The following is a 21,228-nucleotide window of genomic DNA, read 5'->3' on the forward strand; positions in this document are numbered from 1 at the left end:
AAAATTTCCCAAATATCACTGGGTGGAAAAGGAATTGATCAAGCAGTAACAATAAGTGTCTATAATTCAACACACTAATTTTGTGAGCAACTTGGCTTCTGTAAGTTGTCATGTTAAACTAACAAAGAACTTAAGAAGGTATCAAGATCTGAAAAATTAATGCAAGCATCCTTACTCAAGACAAGAAAGGGGAGTACAATTTTCTATTTAAATCCCAAAGTTTCCCATACACAGTTGATTGCCAATCATGAAACTTAGATTATATAAGATCAATGGAATCATAAAAAATCTAAACATTACAATTAAGGCACAGAGAACAAGTTGGATTTCTCATCTTTTCCGTATGGTCCTACAATCAAGGTTTTGAAAATCGAAATCGAATCGTAAATCGTAAGAGGGTTCGAACCGTAAATCATAAAAAAATTTCAGATTTATATAAAAAATGAGAAAACATATTAAAAAATAAAAAAATAAAAAATCATAAGAATAAAATGTGTAATTATCTATTTTTCAATCAAAACTATTAAACTAAATATAAAATTCCATGATTAGAAATCCAAAGCAAAACCATATTCATCGTAAAATAAATCACTAAACAAAGAACAAACTATATTCATCATATAAGTTATCACAACAGTAATCAAAGCATATACTCAATTCTATAATAATTATCATAGAATTAATCATCATACAAAGAAATACCAGCAATAAACAAAGTATATTTAAATGATTTTCATATTGAAATCACAATCACTTCTCAAAATCCAAAACAGATAGAATTGTAAAAATCGTAAAAAACAAAACGTGAAAATCATAAAAATCGCACGATTCAGAGTCGAATCGTATTTGAATCATACGATTTTTACCAAAAACGATTCTTCCTTCCGATTTGATTCGTTCAACCCACGATTTGATTTGAATCGTACAATTCAAATCATAGATCGTACGATTTTAACAACGCCTACAATTATTCGCTTTCCGTTTTTCTATGATTTGGCCAACACTTTGAATTTATTGCCGACACACATGTCGTGTCCGACACAACACTTGTGTCCACAGGTGCCGACACTCCTTTACACTTTTAAATGTATTTAAATGTACTGCTAGAAGTGTCAGTAACTTTATATGAATGCATGTGTATGAGTGTGACACTATTTCTAGCTTTGTAGGGGTTGTCAAGTCAGATACCTCGTATACATGTTGAAATGCGAAAAAAAATCCGTGCCGACAAATCATGATTATATGTACTTTCTATTTTATTTGTGTCCCCGTTTCTAACTTTTTGGAGTTTGCCGTCGAGTCGACACGTGACATTCGTGCCCGTGTCCACAAATCATAGGTATTTGTCTTATCAAACAACAAAAAATGGGTTATCAAAAGGAGATCAAAATAAGGACCTAACCAACCAAAAACTAGCCATGTTTTCTGTTTTGAGAAGATGCTCTTCATTTGCTTCTACGAATCATTCTGTGGGGGAAAGATGCCTGATTACTGTGAGTAGACGAATGCTAATGAAATACTGTGCACACAAATAGAAATAGTAGAAACCCTTTCCGAGCATATTAATTGTAGTTATATGATATTAAGATTAATACAGAGAAAGATTAATTTAGTTTGTACCAGTCACTGCACACAAATATAACTTATTTAAAATATTAAAAATAAAATACCGAATTCAGCACCCAAAGCTTTAAGGATTATGAACGAACATAAGCAATTGAATGTGATGTTTCAAAAATTTGTAAATATATTTTAGTCTTACAGATCTTGAGCAGAAAATTTTTAAATTCCCCATCAACAGCTTATAAATTACATAACAACAACGTCATGCAGCTATATGAATGAAATGCAGATCAGAATAATGCAGAAGGCATGATCTGTTACTAGTATATAGCCCGTATTTCCAGCTAAAGATAATAGTAGTGGTGATATTCGGATAATGATTGAATGGTTTACTCATGAACTTAAAACTGGAATAAAGTCGGAAGAAGGTTTTGAGGCAAGTACATGTGGAATTAATGACACTTGTACAATGTCCCACAGAGAGACGAGTGTAGTTATAATAAGAATTGAAATAGCAATAACAAATAAAGGTACATGTAAATTAAATGTGTACATATTAATAGAACTACAATTTCATTTCCTCAATACATCTATCCCTATTGATTCAGGTCAATCTGAAATAGAAATCAGTGAATGCAAGTCTTCTAATTCCTAGGTTTGCTATTATTTTCAATATAGATCCTATCAAAACAATCACTGGAGGAAGAATAATATGGGCATTTCTCAGATAAAAGAAAACAAAGTACAAAGTCAAAGGTACACGGCCTACATACACTGAGGTTGTAGTTCAACTGCCGCATCTTTTGGTTATACTTCTGAAAATCTATACCAAGAGCAACATGAGAAGCCTCTTCAAGAGCAACTACAGCTGTGACGGCAGTATCAGGCCAGCAAATGTTTCCAGAATCCTAGAAACACAATAAAATTAGTGTAACCTTTTATAGAATTTTCCGAAACGGTAACACAAAGCATAACATACTCTAGCAGAGTATTTCTTCATGAAGCCGAAATCAGTGCAGGATAATTTGAGATAACAACCTTGTACAACAGAACTACAGATTTTGCCTCGTCAAACTCAAAATCAAAAGTTTCCATTTCCACCAGAACAAGATAAGACAACCAAAAACAAAAAAATGAACAACAGGATTCACCAAATGCATGAACATTACAATCTAACCCATAAACGTGTTGGCACAGATACAATGAGATCAGAGCTATGCTAATGGCATGCGATGAGCATTATGCCTATGATCCGTGTCAAATATGATAACTGTAGAAATTATTAAGAAATGTTGACAACTTTCCACACAGATCATCTAGATGCACCTGCCATACCAGAAAATTGAAAAAACAAAAGACATGGATACATACAAGGGAAGGAATTTGTATGCCCAACAAATTTTAACTACGCAAAAAATCAATATTAACGGCATAAAATCAGTATCAATAAATCAACTACCTCTGAAAAAAGATGCTATACTTGGGAGGAACATATGTGCCACCTACCTTGAGGCTCTTTTCTTGAGAGTTATCCGCCATATCTGAACTGCTCTTGCAAGTTGCACTATTGTCAACAAGAGTGGACCCAACCTTTTCTTTATCATTTTTCTGACTATTTTCTTTTGGATTGAACACAAACTGAATTCCTAGAAGAAGCTTCTCTAACCATCTATCACGGTACATATCTCCAGTTAATGCTTTGAAGTTTTCCAAGATAGTATAAAACACAGAAGCATCACCACCTGTACAGCTCCCTGGTGTTTCACCTTTCATTAGCCGTGGGGATTTGATGGTTGCCTCATCGTCCCTTGAAACATCAATGTTTGGCATGTTTTTCTTTCTAAGTTCCCGTTTATTTTTCAATTGATCGTCTTGAGTATTGGGCCCATCTTCGGCCTCAATATCCGGAAGTTCCCCTAAACGATCTCGAGTCTTCTGAACAAGCAGATTAATTTCATGTTGTTTGCTGTCCTCATAATCTTTGTCAGTTAGTTTCCAAAGTTTTCTCTCAACAGTATCATAAACTTTTCTCACAACAAATCCCGGATGTTGTGAACGAATTGGGAGCTGCTTGTGTAAAGGAACAAAATGCACCACACACTTGTGCATTACAGATTCAGCTGGCACGTCATCTCGATGGAAACTATAAAATAGCTCCCTTGTATCAATTGCTTCCCAACTTCCACCGGCCTTTTTCTCGGCTTCCTCGGGACGATAAAACCACTGTCCAGTAACCATCATACTCCCATCTCTAGCCTGTGTTATATCCTGCGAAAAGGAAATCTGACCCCATTATAGATGAATAAACCAGTGAACAACCTTGTAGAACAGAAGGTTACAAAATAGAGGTAAAAAATTATATCAAAGAAAAGTAGTACACACAGTATCTTCCCAACAGGCTTATACAGACCATTCAGCCGACAATGAGATTGGCAAACATAATATAAGTGAACATATCATGGCAACAATGAGTTTGAGCCGGAGGATAAATCTCTGACAGAGATTGCAATCATTACATTGTCAGAATACATTTTTCAAACTAACTGAAAATTTCCAATGAATAATTTCACATGCATAGTTTCCTCATTTATACTAGGATCAAGAAATCAAGTGAACTGAGAAAAGGAATAGTACAAGTATAGAATAAAATCTTGCAGACATGTGCATGAAGAAACCAAGGTTTTACCATTCAAAAAAGAAAGAAAGAAAGATACCAGGTTTCGGCTTCGGCTGTCACGAAAACATAAAAGTTTCAATTTAGGTCGGAAATTTTGGTGGAAATACCGTAAAATCTCGAAAAATGTATGGAAACACATGCAAATGATATATATTTAAGATGAAACTTCAGGAAATGCTGTAATAAGCACAAATACACTCTTGAAAACCATTACATAAGCAAGACAACCAATGGCTTAACAGAAGCAAAAATGTAATGACATGTGGGACAAGGCATGTCTGACAATTCAGTACATACCATATTTCACATGTAATTCATAAGAATATGTATATATAATACATATACCACATTTCACATGCAATTCATATAAATATAATTATACAATATATACTAATATAGTATACCACTATTATGCAATACATACTAATATAGTCTACCACTAGCATACATACGATTTTGGTTTCGATGCGGGTTTCGGTTTCGGTATGCATTTCGGTAGGGATGGAAACATAAACATTTTGATTGTTTCCTGTTGATTTGGGTGGAAATTTATAACCCTGGTAGAAACATGCATGTGCATTCATATGGATTACTTTACCAGCTAATGCAATTAGTATTAAGGCTCAGAAATGGTCCTTAAATGGAAGAGTCCAGATCTATATCAGGGTGCAACAGATCAAACCATGTGGATTACACACAGCAACCCACACACACAGTGGAACTTGCTATACATGGGCCACTCCCAAATATATCACATGGTTTGGATGATTCTAACAATCCAACAAAAGGGCTCTTTTCCATAGAATTCGAAGAATGAGGCTTCCTTTTAAGGTGAGTATGTCTTTCATTACAAAAACACTGCATTTTGATTCAACAGTGCTACCACCTTAAAGGCCCTTCCCCTTACATTCCCATATCTTCGCCTCGTAAACAATCTCGATTGCACCACTTAAACATAGTTTATTGAGGCATCTTTACCTGGCATTTTTTTCCGGAATAGTCCCCATATCTATAATTAATCAAAATTCAAACTACGTAGTCACTAAGTTTGGATTCATGATTTTTTTTTAACAGATATTTGAAGTAATTGCGAATTTAACATGATTTTTTCGAAAAGTTTGCTCATTATTCTAGAAATTGGCTAACTATTCAATAATACCAGAATTCATGGAAAATTCATGAAAATGGAATAATTAATGATTTTTTTTAATGAGGAAACTGTTGGTGAGCTTAAGCTCACCAAACTTATGGTGAGCTAGCTTGCCCAATCACATGGGGGCCTACTTTGTTAGGATGATCCAAACCATTCATTTGAAAGTCCCTTACATAGATGGGGGGTGTACCAAAAATCAGCTCCATAGGATCATCCTAACCCCTCCATTTGTGGAGGACAAAAATGGACAGACACAAATCTGCCCCATTTTTGTCCTCCACAAATGGAGGGGTTAGGATGATCCTATGGAGCTGATTTTTGGTACACCCCCTATCTATGATAAGGCCTTGCAAATGAATGGTTTGGATCACTCCCCAAAATGTGGGACCCATGTGATTGGGCAAGCTAGCTCACCAACAGTTTCCTCTTTTTTAATAATAGTGGTATTTGTAACTAGGCCTAAATCAAGCTACTCCCCAGCTGCAAATTTTGATCCACCGATTCGCACTTTAACCGTGTTTTTGGCGCTTTATTTAGTAGGCGATGACGCGATTTGGTCACACAACCCTAATCTCAAACAAAAACTGAGGAAATATGATGTATGAAGTGATAAAAAAATGAAAATATGGGGTTCGAGTTACATTTTTATGCAAACCCAGACCATTAAGAAAATCACACGACTCTGAGCAGATATGGGTGCCATATCATTGAAATCATGGCATTGTCAAATTTAACAAATGTCCTATAAACTATTTTATTCATTAACATCACCTCACTTTTAAATTGTTCCAGGTAGTTTATGTTTCTTAAGAAAAATAGTGTCTTTTTAGTATTGATTTGTTTATTTGAATTTTATCCAATAAGGGTCCAACCGTATTCTTAAGTGGAACACCATTCCATTCAACAGCCCTCATTCATTGGTTGGGGTTAAGACTCACATTTACTGATTTTGGTATATAATTCATTTAGGACCAATGTCTTGAAATTATTCTCCTGTTAGTAAGAACAAAGAGGTTATATACGAATTCAAAGCTTTATGTATATCAGGAAAATTGCAGAACCATCGTGTCATGGTGTCATGTATAAATGAAACTATAAAGCATTACCTTTTCTTAATTAAAAAAAAAAGTAAACAATGTAAAATAGTAAGAACAGTGAGGAAAGACTCGTGCCAAGTAGGCCTTTGGATGCTCCACTGAGAAGAAGTGTCGTGCCATGTTGATGGATTAAATGAGGTAAGGGCAGACCGAAAACAACTTGGGTATAAACAGTGAGGAAAGATTTGATGGCTAGGAACATAACAGAGAACATGACCTTGGATAGGAAAGAATGGAAGAAAATGATCCATGTAGACGAACCCAACTACTGTCATGATAAGACTTATTTAAAATGAGCTGGGTAGATTCTTTCACCTTCTTCATGAAAATTGTCTGAAGGATTCATTAGCAGACCCCAACTAGTTTGGGACAAAGGCTTAGTTGAGTTGAGAATGTAAAATAGTAAGCAATATTTTCTATTCATTGATCATGACCAAGAATACGCAAGTCTCCAATTTAAATTTAGATAATAATTATTTGCTAATGATATCGACACTACCATGTTTTTAAAATTGCACTAACTCATCTCGTCTTTTATTATTTAAATAGCTGTCAAAAGTTATTGTATGCTCCCAAAAATCTGTTAGAACTTAGAAGCCATTTAGAAAAGAAAAGTCAGCTGAGTTTGTGTAATTATTAAAACATAGTAGTGCAAATATCAGTAGCCAACTTACTATAAATAATATTTTGTCCAAAAAATCATGAAGATGAGATGAGATGCTTCCATATATTCTCAGATTCTATATTTTTGACAATATACCTTGTTTAGGTATTAGACTATCATACATGTTTATGTGGTATTTTAACCCTCCATATCCATTTTAGCATTCCATATATAATGAATTACATCTCTTAACCCAGAAGTACAACCATAAGGGATATATTCCTGCGTTTAGACTTTCCCAGGTGGAACAATACAATAATTTGTGGACACGGACAAGAGTGTCGGGACAGATACGGACTGTCGAGCACGGGAACCCCGCAAAATTTAAACACAAGAACACGGTTACATGTTGGAGTTGGAGTGTTGGACAATACTCTGATTTGTGGACACGGGTACGAATGTCGAATGTTGAGATAGACACGGACTGTCGGGAACGGGAGTCCTCCAAAATTAAAAAAACGGGAACATGTGTGAGAGGTATTACGGGTTAGAGGCAAGGTTCTATTGTCCTCCTCTTGTTTCTTTTATTCTCATTAATAAAATTTAAGGTGCTGCCCTGGTTTTCTAGATTAACCATAGATAAATTCTGGGTTAAAAAAAATATATACACAAACACACACAAGGGAGTGGGAATATGAAAACAAAGGAGTGACACAAGGGAATACAAATATGAAAACAAGGGAGTGTTGACATCTCATCTCGAGTTATTTTGAATAGAGATCAGCTAGCAAGATATATATACCTACTTGATATTTTTTGAAATATTTAAACCTTCTTGGTTAGATGAATAGATACACATTTATTATGTATAGAGATCAACTAGCAAGATAATAAATACATTCTTGATTAAATGAAAAAAGAGCATGAGCCCACCAAAACACCACTACTACGCTAGCCCCCAAAATTCAAGACTCCTACCACCAGTGCGATAGGGATATGTAAAAGCCATCTTTTACTTTTCCGGTAAGAAATTTAAAGAGAAAAAAATTAGGTTTTAAGGAAAAAGTATACATTTTTTCATAGGTGGCAGTCTAAACAAAAAAGGAGCGAAAGCCTGCAGTTAAATCAGAAATAAAGAACAAAAGCATGCAGCCAAATCAGAAAAAGAGCAAAAGACAGAAACCAAATCAGAAAAAGAGCAAAGCCATCAGCCAAAATAGAAAAAGAGAACATTTCTTTACTGCTCTTTTGGATGTTCTTATCTTGGAGCTCTTTTTTACGGCAGTAACTATTCTTTTATTAATGCAGGTTTCTATTGTTTGTAGTTTCCAACGAAGAAGAAAAAGACAGGAGTAGCTAGAGAGGAAATATTTAAAAAATAGTTGGAATGTGTCCTTCTCCGTGTTCATGTTGGTACGTGTTGACACAAGCCTATACTCAAAAGTTCTAGTGTCGGACGCATCATAGGGACAATCAAAGAGTCACAAACCAAATTTGTACCCTATTTGTTGTAGTTCTCCATTTTAATATATTACCTGTTTGAAAAAAAAGAAACAAAAGATGCATATCAAGAAGAACAAACAAATAAGAAACAAACAAATATTGAAGGGGATGTTATGATTAATGGAAATAAATAAAAAAGAATAAAGAAACGGCAACCTTTATTATTGCAACATAAGGTTTCTGGCCTTTGTCCTCAGGAGTCAGAAGTACAGGGTCCTCCTGCAAGAAAAAAAAAAAAAAAAACTGCAAATGAAAAAAAATGAAAAAAAAAATAAGGAATGAAATCTTTAACTTTAAATATTCCTCCTTGATGAAGAAAGTAATGATCAGTGCAAACTCTAGGCTAGAATTCAAACTTATCTTCAATAGTTAATGAATTCATAGCACATAGCAAAGAAAAAGGCCTAAAAAGGTACCTGAACGATTATAAAAATAAAGCCATTTCCATCAAAAATAAAAGATTACTGAGTAAAATAAAGGAATATCAAGCTTCAACCAGAAGATAAAAGCATGTATTTTGAAAGATTTACAGACAAACGAATATAATCATGACAAAATCTAAAAAATGAAAATGCAATAAAAAGAGGGCTACTTGGCGGCAGGAAAAGATTTTCCTAACTAAATAAGACCTTATCCCTGATAGCTCTTATCCTTGACGACTCTTCCTGGAATTAGTTTGTCCTCTGTTTTTTTTGTCTTGACCATGTATTCATCTTGGATTGCTCTTATCCTTGATGACTCTTCTAGCTTACATTGTTTTCATCTTGATCATGTATTCAATTCATCTTGAAGACCATCTCCGGTGTCCTCAATATTTTGGAGTAATTGTTATCGATGGTAATACCAATATCAATATTGATTGGAATCATTTAGACATGTATGAGGTGGGGTGATGTCATGTAACATAAGTGACAAAAAGGCCCACTTCAATTTTTCATAGGTTTTGAGTGTGAGTTAAGTTCCCATGTTACGTTTATATGTTGAGGGGATTTTGTTTTCAAAGTAAGTTTCCCAATTGGGAGCTTATTGGTTTTAGTAAGAGAATGGGTATCTAGGCCAGTTTCTTAATTCCAATTAAGAGTCTTTAGAAAGTGTACAAATTGTAGGTTATTGAGTAAAATAAATGAATATTCAAGCTTCAACAAAAAAATAAATGCATGTAATTTGAAAACATTTACAGAGAAACGAATATAATCATGACAACAATCTAAAAAAATGAAAATGTAATAAAAAGAGGGCTAGTTTGGCTGCAGGAAAAGAGTGTCCTAACTAAATAAGACCTTATCCCAGATTGCTCTTATCCTTGATGAGTCTTCCTGAAATTACTTTGTCCTTTGTTTTTTGTCTTGACCATGTATTCATCTTGGATTGCTCTTATCCTTGATGACTCTTCCTGGAATTAGTTTGTCCTCTGTTAAGCTTACATTGTTTTCGTCTTGACCATGTATTCATATTGAATATGGGATGGGGACCATCTCCGGTGTCCTTAATATTTTTGTGTAATTATTATCGATGGGAGTACCAATATCAATATTGATTGGAATCATTTAGAAATGTATGGCATGGGGTGATGTCATGTAACATAATTGACATCCTTAATATCTTTGAGTAATTATTATCGATGGAAGTACCAATATCAATATTGATTGGAATCATTTAGAAATGTATGACATGGGGTGATGACATGTAACATAAGTGACAAAAAGGGACCACTTCAAATTTTCATAGGTTTTGAGTGTGAGTGAAGTTTCCATGTTATGTTTATATGTTGGGAAGGGATTTTAATTTCAAAGTAAGTTTCCTAATTGGTAGCTAATTGGTTATAGTAAGATTAAAGGTACCTAGGCTAGTTTCTTGATTCCAATTAAGAGTCTTTAGAAAATGAACAAATTGTAGAAGGACCATAAGTAATTTTCTAAAGGATATGGTGATATCGTCACTAAAGACCTTAAAAGCTTCAACATCAGTCACTTTCCTCTAAGCTGCAAATGCTCAACATTTATTCACCATGGGGAGTGCCAAAATTAGTAGCATTTTAGAGGTGTTTATTCATGTAGTCCTCCATTTTTATTTTTATTTTGAATGGCGTCATGTAGCCCTTTATAGCGTCATACTTTTCATTCAAAACCCTCATTACGGTCATCTTTGCCATTTTTGAAAGTATAGTGAATATTATAAAAGTGGTACGTCTTCACATAGGGAGGCAACTCTCACGAACCCTATTCTCCTAAACTTCTTTTCTCTTCTTCTTTCTCATCTCTTCATCTCTTCTTCCTCATCTTCGCAAAGATCATAGCTGCTTCAACCCAATGACTTGTGGACACAGACTCGATTGTCACGTGTCGACACTGACACGGAGTGTCCGACATAGCAAACCCCCAAAATTTAGAAACGGGGACACAGCAAAAATAGAAAGTATATATAATCATAATTTGTCGATACGGATTCATGTGTCGAGTTTTGCCGCGGATATGAGTTGTCTGACATGGCAAGATCTAAACATCTAGAAATGGTGACACGCACATACACATAAAATTATTGATTATTACATAAATAGGAGTCCACACACGCACATTAACTCTAACACTCCTAGCAATACATTTAAAAGTGTCCAAAGGAGTGTCGACACGAGTGGACACGTGTGTCATGTCGGACACAGCAGGACACGTGTCGACAATAAATTCAAAGTGTCGGCCAAATCATAGCTTCACCTGTTGGCACTTTAAAGGACTCACAATGACAATCCTAAAGGAATCGGTGCCCAAGAAATTTTAGCTTCCTCCACCGAAGATACAAAAGAGTTCTCTAAGAAGCAAAATCGGTTAATAAGGCTCTATTAATTTCCTCATCCTTTGGCTTTATATAGAATTCTCATCCCCACGCTACCCTCCTCCCATCCTCATAGAAATCCACAACCTTGAATTTTCTTTCTTTGCTAATCTAAAGAGGCTCGGGTATGTTTGGCATAAAGCGAATTTACCAAACAAATATCCTCCCAAAACTTATGTTTACTCCATTTCCCATCCTAAAACAAATTTCCCCAATAAACTCCTTTTTGACTTTATAAATAGATTCACATGCCCTCGAGCCTCGACCACTTCCTAGACATATGACATCCCATTCCATTCCCTTCCCGTCATCCCATATTTTCTTAGCCTTATATTTTATTGCCTTTTCTTTGTAGTCATAGACAAACCACTTCTTAAAAAGTTCAAACAAGAAGACAAGAGAAAGAAAGAGGAACCTTTTTGGTAGATTTTTAATCATTGGTAATAACCCCAATGTTTGTCCTAAGACCGAATCGCATCCGGAAGTGAATTGGTTACAATCACTCCAAGTCATGCTTAGATGCCAACTTTTCAATACATTTGGGAGGCTCATATCTCTAAGCTTGTGACAAAACATCCTCATCATTGACTTGATTAACTATAACAGTACCATTAAGCAAGCCACTTCGCCTAAGAGCTGCAAGAGAGCCAATGGCCTCCTCACCCACAGGCACTTCCAAACCAGAACTCATATGACAATGTCATTACATCCCAACTGATAAAACCATCAGCCTTCCAAAATTCCCTAGAGCACCATTTCCAAAAGTTCTCCCCAACTCAATAGTATGGAAGAAATTCCACATTCTGATACTAAATCATAAACAGTAAGTCCAGTTTCTCATCTCAAATTACACATAAGCTTTTTATTCCCCGTAGTCATCTTGATGTAGTGAAGAAAAAGGAAAACCCTAAAACCATCAGCCAACCAAAATGCCCTAGAGCACCATTTCCAAAAGTTCTCCCCAACGCAATGTTATGAAAGAAATTCCACATTTTGATACTCAATCAAAAACACTTAGTTCGGTTTCTCATCTCAATTTACATATAAGGTTCTTCTTCCCCCTAGTCATTGTCAAGTAGCAAAGAATAAAGAAAACCCTAAAAACATAAGCTATCAGCCTTCCAAAATGCCCTAGAGCGCCATATACAAAAGTTCTCCCCAACCTGCATTTTTTTTTTTTTTGAAATTCTACATTCTGATAAAAGAGAGGCCGGTTGCACGAGGCTCCCACCATTACGGGGTCTGGGGAGGGCTAGATGTACGCAGCCTTACCCAGCTACCCCTGCTTTGCAGAGAGGCTGTTTCCGTGACTCGAACCCGTGACACCTGGTGAGGTCACGATGGAGCAACCTTGCCATTGCGCAAAGGCTCGCCCTCTGATACTAAATCAAAAACCTTCTGAAATTCTACAATATACAATCTGAAATTCTACATTCTGTTACTAAATCAAAAATAGTAAGCCCAGTTTCTAATCTCAATTAACATATAAGCTTCTTCTTCCTCCTAGTCATTTATTATGTAGTGAATAACAAAAAAACACTAAAACCATCAGCCTTCCAAAATGCCCTAGAGCACCATTTCCAAAAGTTCTCTCCAACCCAATATTATGAAAGAAATTCCACATTCTCATACAAAATCAAAAACACTAACCCCTGTTTCTCATCTCAAAAACTAAAATAAGTGAAACAAAAATAACATCAAATACACAAATCAAACCATATGATAGCACAAAAACAATCCAACCAATCAACCCCAAATTTCAATGAAATTCCTCCATTCCTCCACAAAGCGACAAAAAATGCCCTAAAAACCATCAGTCTTCCAAAATGAAACCATTTCCAAAAGCTTCCCCCAACACAATAATATGAAAGAAATTCCACATTCTAATACTAAATCCCAAACAGTAACCCCAGTTTCTCATCTCAACAACTAAAATAAGCACACAAAAAAATGCACAAATCAAACCCTATATAGCAGAACAAAAAAAAATCCAACCAAACCCTAATTTCTTAAAATTTCAGTAAAATTCCCCCATACCTAAAATCAGTAATAAAAAAAAAATCAGAAACGCTAATTTCAGAAAATTTCATTGGCATTTCCCCATTACTCCCCCAAAAAACATAAAAAAATAAAAATAAACGAAAGAACAAATGTAAAAAAGAGCAAAATGCTTACGAGTTCAAATCGATTTCCATCATACTCAAATGCTGTATAATGATTCTTCTTCCCTCTTCCTTTTCCAGAAGCTTTAACAATCTCTCCGATAGGTTTTGCGTCTTCTAACACTACTTCTTCCTCCTTCTCTTCTTTCTCTTCTTCTTCTTCCTTTTCAGACTCCGAATCTTTTCTCTTCTTACTCTTCTTCTTTCTACTTTCTTTCTCTTCCTCTTCAATGTTTTTCTTTTTCTTCTTCTTCTCTTCAGCTAATGAAGTAAGAGGAGGAATACGAGGAGGAACTTCTCCTTCTTCTTCCTCGTCATCGCTCATTGAGATAAACCGCCTTTTTCCCATTTCTAAACCCTTTTTTACGATTTTAGTGATGAGTCTAAAGTGATTTATATAGATGAGATATTTTAGAAATGCCCTTGTTTTTTAAATATATAACGTAGCTGCCACTGTAAGTGTTCCGTACGCCTGGATCAATACGCATCGTTCGATTCGCGACGATCCTCTCATTCAGCTGCGATCTTTACGGTACATGTGTACAAAATATCATATTTGGTGTCCTTATCGTCCAATTAAAGATCGTGGGAAGCAAATCAATTAAAAATTATGGGGAATTTTCGTTTGGAAGATTATAAATTCGCTCCCCTTGTAGGATAATTCGTATCCCTTTGAACGTGATTTGAAGCTTAAAAGAGTTAAAGTCTGCCACAATCGACAATTCACGTCATAAGGGGAGCGAATGATCCTACTTGAGATACGAATTTATCAGTACTCTTTCGTTTTTTACGCTTTTACAGGCGAGTAGGAAAGAAGTTTTACATAGAAGAGGGTTTTCAGAAATAGGTTTGTTTGTTAAATAAATAACGTAATTGCCACTGTATCTGGAGTACGTTTGTTCTGCTCACGGCGCGTGTCTCGTATAGTCGTACGCGTGGACCAATACTCACCGCTCGATTTGGGAAGCGGTCTCTTAGTCAGTTGCAATCTTGACGATACACGTGTGCAAAATTCTTGAACGGTAGCCATGTCGTACAGTTAAGAGATGGTTGAAACATAAATGGCCAACTGCTCCATTAAATTATTTGAAGTGATAATATGTTCGTCCGCCTTTCTTCCCTGGGCCACCCCCTTTAGTGTATCTAACTATTATTTATGACTATCACTACCTTTTTTACTCAGGGTGCAACTCGGGTCGGGTTCAATCCGAACACGACGGGTTCAACCCAATTTTAGGGCAGGTTGGGTGGAATTTCTCCGGGCTGGAAATTTATGGCCCGACAAAAATTGTTTTGGATCAGGTTGGGGTAGCAGGCAACCCAACCCGAATTATAGCCCAACCATTTTCTGTTAAGCTTTTTTTTATATTTTTTCAAATTTTAGTTATATTTACAGTTTTAGACTTTTGGTCTTTCACTTTTAGACTTTTAATAGTTAAGACTTTTGAGGAAAGTCAAAAAGACCCAAATACCGCTCGGCTCTTTCTGTTTTCCCCAAAAATCAATCTACATTTATGCATCTAATTTTTGACTTTCTATATTGTATACATTAGTGTCTTAATTAGAAACTAGTGCATCACTATAACATTGACCCTTCATTTTTTACTTTCTATATTGGATCCATTAGTGTCTTAATTAGATGAATTATATGACATTTGTGCATATTTTTTGAGGAAAAATACTGGCAGCAGAAGTACAAGGGGGGCCAACATATGTAGATGGTCTAAACACGATTAAATATTGAAATCGGGTTGGGTCGGGTTGAGGAAATTGTTCCACGGGTTGGGTCAGGTTGGGCTGGAAAAATGGGTTCCTTGGGTTGTGTCGGGTTGAGGGTTGAACTCGGGTTGGGTCAGATTGGGCTGGAAAAATGGGTTCCTTGGGTTGGGTCAGGTTAGCCTCAACCTGACCCGAGTTGCACCCTTATTTTGTACACCACAAGGGGGTGGCTCAGGGAAGAAAAAGGGACCATATATCAATTTAACAGTCTATTGTAGTTCCAACACTTACACAGACAACATTTTTAAGGTATAAACATGCACTCCCTTCTTCTGACAAGGAAGAAGAAGAAGATTTTTCTGACCATGGGCACAATGAAGTTTATCATAGAGGATGGTTTTATATTATATTTTGAGACTTAAGCACATGCATAGCGGTTGTAAAGTTTCATCTCAGAGCTCTAGGTTGTTTCTATCACCAAGTCTCTTAGAATTTATTATAACAATTCTCTTAGGGTTTTCATTTCCAAGAATAACAAATTAAGTAAAAGTTCAAAACATATTGATATTAAGTTTTTTTCTTGTGAGGGAAAAAAAATCAAAATTATCTAGTGTATGTAGAGCACATAAGTATCACACTTGCATTGGTAAACCTCATGACTAAAAGTAATTACATCGTCTAGTACACAAGTCAAGAACATAATAAGAGGAAGTACATACATCTTTTATATATACACCGGTTAGTCTTTTTAAATGGAAAAGCTAATAGTAAACCGCAAGTGCACGGGTCGTGTGTAGTTACGGGTCAAACACAAGAAAGAGAGCAATCCAAATTCTTGACTTAGGCAGAGTGTACCAAATTACTTGAAAACAAATCACTAATTATCTATTCTAAAAGAAAATTTAAAATTTATTAAAGCAAATTTTGAACCTCTAAATTGATATACTAATTCGATCGCGAAACTAACACAACTAAAATTTGATTTGATAAAACACTTAAGAAACTACCTAGGGATAGAATCTACCATAAAGTTGAATCAAATCGATGGTTTGTAAAATTATTAATTTGATCACACTCTACTCTTTAATTGAATTGAATTATGTATATGACAAATTCGATCAATGAAAAATAAGATCAATGGATGTTATTTCCCATGAGTAATACATTAAATACACCGTTCAATTCAATTGAGTGTACAAGCCCTTATAAAATGTCATAAAAAATCATACATGCGAAAGAATATCAATGGCATGTATGATTTGAAGTTCGAATTTATAACCCTTGTATATTAAAAAAAATTTCTTCGAGATTTAATCTAAAGCATTGGATTACAAACTATCAAATTTTATTCTTCTTTATGGGTTCATCTAAACCCTAATTTAATAAAAGTTAGCTACTTATGGAAAAATTTAAAGAAAAAGAGATAATTAATAATGAAGACATTCAAAGAATATTGCAAATAATTAGAAGAAACTTCCCTGAATTTAAAGTGCATCCAAACTTTTATTCCAACTTCTTGATCTAATGGTTCAATACAATTTTAATGAAGAAAAGCAATACAAAGATGATGATTCTTCCTTCTCTACAAAAAAAAAATCGTCCATGTACACACCAAAAAAAAACGTCCCCCCTTGCTTTATATATATATATATATATATATATATATATATATATATAGCAAAAGAGAAAATGAGAGAATTTTTTGAATTATTTCAAAATTCTATGAGAATTACGCATCACTTTTTTTTGACTTTTTTTAACAAAGGCACCCATTCAACCCACATATTTTCAATCCTACCCCCTCCTTTATGCTTTTTAACAAAGGCACCCATTAAAGCGACATAATTTCAATCCTTACCCCTCCTTTATGCTTTTTAACAAAGGCACCCATGAAAGCCACGTAATTTCAATCTTACTCCCCCTCCTTTATGCTTTTTTAATAAAAAATCTATAGGGTGATCTTAATCATCCGATTTAAGAGGAACAACATATTATGGAAACCTCTATAGATTGGAGAGCTAGGATCAGCCTATGGAAATGATTTTTGGGGCACAACCTATTGATGTTGTGTTCCATCACATGGACAGTTTGGATCAACCTATGATGTGATCCGAACAGTTTTTTGTCGGCCCGTGCATCGCACGGGGTTTTTTACTAGTATCTATATAGTAGAAGAGAAAATAAGAGAATTATTTGAATTTCTCCCAAAATTCTATGAGAATTACACATCACTTTTTTTGACTTTTTTTAACAAAGGCACCCATTCAACTCACATATTTTCAATCCTACCCCCTCATTTATGCTTTTTAACAAAGGCACCCATTAAAGCCACATAATTTCAATCCTACCATCCTCCTTTATGCTTTTTTCATAAAAAAATCTATAGGGTGATCTTAACCATCCGATTTAAGAGGAACAACATATTATTGAAACCTCTATAGATTGGAGGGCTAGGATCAGCCTATGGAAATGATTTTACGGGCACAACCTATTGATGTTGTGTTCCATCACATGGTCAGTTTGGATCAACCTATGATGTGGTCCGTAGAGTTCTTTGTCGGCCCGTGCATCGCACGGGATTTTTTCCTAGTATATACTTATATCTATATAGCAGAAGAGAAAATGAGAGACTTATTTGAATTTCTCCCAAAATTCTATGAGAATTACACATCACTTTTTTTTGACTTTTTTTAACAAAGCCACCCATTCAACCCACATATTTTCAATCCTACTCCCTCCTTTATGCTTTTTAACAAAGGCACTCATTAAAGCCACATAATTTCAATCCAACCCCCCACCTTTATGCTTTTTTAATTATGGAAACCTCTATATATTGGAGGGCTAGGATCAGCCTATGGAAATATGATTTTATGGGTGACACCTATTGATGTTGTGTTCCATCACATGGACGCTTGGATCAACCTATGATGTGGTCCGTACAGTTCTTTGTCGGCCCATGCATAGCACGGGGTTTTTTTACTAGTATATATATATATATATATATATATATATATATATATATATATATATATATATATATATATATGTGTGTGTGTGTGTGTGTGTGTGTGTGTGGGTTGCCTTTGTGGTAGGATTGAAATTATGTGGTTTTAATGGGTGCCTTTGTTAAAAAGCATAAAGGAGGGGGTAGGATTGAAAATATGTGGGTTGAATGAGTGCCTTTATTAAAACAAGTCAAAAAAGTTATGTTTAATTCTCATGGAATTTTGGGAGTAATTCAAATAATTCTCTCCTTTTCTCTTCTGTTTTGTAGTATACTAGTAAAAAATCATGTGCGATGCACGGGCCGACAAAGAACTGTAAGGACGACATCATAGGTTGATCCAAACTGTCCATGTGGTGGAACACAACAGAAATAGGCTGTGCCCATAAAATCATTTCCATAGGCTGATCCCAGCCCCCCAATCTATAGAAGTTTCCATAATATGTTGTTCCTCTTAAAGTGCCAGAAATTCATCAATATTTTGAAAGCCGTCCTGAATCAGTAGTATTATGTAATATGTTCACAAAAATCCGTAGTATTATGTAACAGATACACCCAATCTGTAATTTTGCGAAGCAAAAATGTCCATTTTTTTTAATTACAAAAGCATAAAGGAGGGGGGTAGGATTTAAATTATGTGGCTTTAATGGGGGTCTTTGTTAAGAAGCATAGAGGAGGGGGTAGGATTGAAAATATGTGGGTTGAATGGGTGCCTTTGTTAAAAAAAGTCAAAAAAGTTATGTGTAATTGTACGAAAAATTCAAAAATTCTCTCATTTTCTCTTCTGCTATATAGTATACTGGTAAAAAACTCCGTGCGATGCATGGGCCAATAAAGAACTATACGGACCACAGCATAGGTTGATCCAAACCATCCATGTGATGGAACACAACATCAATAGGCTGTGCCCCAAAAATCATTTCTATAGGCTGATCCTAGCCCTCCAATCTATAGAGGTTTCCATAATATGCTGCTCCTCTTAAATCTGATGGTTAAGATCACCCTATAGATTTAAAAAAAAAAAAAGCATAGATGGGGATCGAAATTATGTGGCTTTAATGGGTGCCTTTGCTAAAAAGCATAAAGGAGGGGGTAGGATTGTAATTATGTAGCCCTCATGGGTGCCTTTGTGAAGAAGCATAAAGGAGGGGGTAGTATTGCAAATATGTGGGTTGAATGGGTGCCTTTGTCTAAAAAAAGTCAAAAAAATGTGAATGGAGGAAGGGGAGGGCTGCCACAAGGGCAGTGAACATTAAACCCCCCTCCCTCCTTATTATATTAGAAAGATAGATATTAGATATATTCAAGAGTGCAAGCAAGAGATATCCGTAATTTCCATCCTCTCTTTTCTCCTTTATTTTTGCCACCCATCTCCTTTACGCATTCTCCCTCTTATTTGTTTTCTTTCTTATCACTTAGATTGGCATATGGATGGCTGAGATCAACTCTTGAAAAGGGAGAGATCTATGAGATAAAGTTGTGCGAGAAAAGTGAGATAAAATAGGACAAAAAAAACAGAACAGAGAGAAAACGAGAAAGTGAAAAAAAAACGATGAAGAGAAAAAGCAGGGAGGGTATGCGAGTTGGCGTGATTTCACTTCTTTCTTTATCGCATACACCTTCTTTCCTTTTCTTCTCTTTCAAAATATATCTCTTGATTGCCAACGATCTTGGGAATTGTCCACCAATCAAATTAATTCAAATTCCTACAAAGTAGGTGAAAAACGTTTTCACCCTACAAAGTAGGAAAGAAAATGCCAACTATATAAGGGAGCACAAAACATTTTGGATGGGAGTGGGTGTGCATATCAATTTCAATTCCCTTTTGCTTCAATTCCAATTAGTGTATGTTGAAGTCGGCCAATGAGTTGTAGGGGTGTGTGAATATCAATTTTGATCCCCTTTTTCACCCTATAAAGTAGGAGAAAAACGCCATTAAGTTAGGGAGTGAATTCGGCCAAGTATGGGGGGGTGTTCAAATATCAAATTTGATCCCCTTAAGCTCTCAATTCGGAAAACTTAAAAACAAGATGGAGGGGAGTGTTGATATCAAATTCGGACCCCTTAAGCTCTCCAATTTCAATTAATAATTTGAAGTTGAAATCGGCCAAGGTGGGTGCCCTCTTGGATTTGAATTAAATTTTCTTTGGAATTTCATCTCCTTCGCTCCATTTTCTGTGGAATTCCAGAATCAAACCTGAAACACAAAAACAAAGAAAATACCTTAAGTAGCACTATTCTAAATACGAAAAATGCATGCTTTGCTACCTAAGATTCACACATACATGTGCTCATCATGCACCCTAGGAACAAATCTCTTATTTCTACAGTCCCATTGACCCCACCATTAAATGATTGCTAACCAATAAACACCCTTCTCCCCTAGTGGGTAAGTGGTGTCAAAGTGAAGTATTTGAAACCTGGCCCAATGATTAATGAATCCTAGATAGGGTCGGATATGGCAAAAAAATGATATTGCTGTGAGTCTTTGTCCTACAATCGTGTTATAGTCTAGGTTGAAGAGGGATAGATGCAGAAACCTCATTTTTCCTCAATTAACCTGACACTTGTGGCCCTAGGGACCGATGTTGAATGTGTTTGTAATGGGATGAGAATTGAAAACCTGACAGGGTGTAAGTCTCAAAGATAAGACAAGATCCTTAAAACCAATTATCATTTATAAAATGCCCAGTGAATTCAAATGGCACACCCAAAAATATTTTAAAAATACGTAGAACACTAAGGACTGCGATAAAGCCTAGAAACCCAAAAACCCTAAAAAGAAAATATGAAGGTGTAGTCCATTCGATCAATCACCAAATGTCTTAACTAATTGGCTTGATGTAGACCGATTAGCCATGTGTCACTCGGTCAGCCAAGATTGTGATAAACATCAAATTTAATGAAAAAAACCCGA

The 21,228-nt window shown here is 35.4% G+C and overlaps 1 protein-coding gene across 3 annotated transcripts in view; it reads right to left on the reverse strand.

Annotated features, from left to right (window-relative positions):
• The window catches only part of LOC143856918 (bromo-adjacent homology (BAH) domain-containing protein), a 32,532-nt gene extending 18,573 nt beyond the window's left edge, over positions 1–13,959 (reverse strand). For 2 of the 3 annotated variants that reach the window (XM_077367169.1, XM_077367171.1), the window contains exons 1-4: positions 13,602–13,959; positions 8,754–8,816; positions 3,070–3,846; positions 2,337–2,471 (exon numbers count right to left, since the gene is read on the reverse strand). In XM_077367169.1, coding sequence (XP_077223284.1) covers positions 2,337–2,471; positions 3,070–3,846; positions 8,754–8,816; positions 13,602–13,937 — 1,311 coding nt within the window. In that variant the 5' untranslated portion in view covers positions 13,938–13,959. The remainder of the gene's footprint in view (positions 1–2,336; positions 2,472–3,069; positions 3,847–8,753; positions 8,817–13,601) is intronic. The other variant, XM_077367170.1, reaches the window with a different exon arrangement.
• Between the last annotated feature and the right edge of the window lie 7,269 nt (positions 13,960–21,228).

The sequence above is a fragment of the Tasmannia lanceolata genome, unplaced genomic scaffold, assembly GCF_043159265.1.
Source record: "Tasmannia lanceolata isolate RefF3 unplaced genomic scaffold, GAP_Taslan_0.1 ptg000024l, whole genome shotgun sequence".
NCBI classification, from domain to species: domain Eukaryota; kingdom Viridiplantae; phylum Streptophyta; class Magnoliopsida; order Canellales; family Winteraceae; genus Tasmannia; species Tasmannia lanceolata.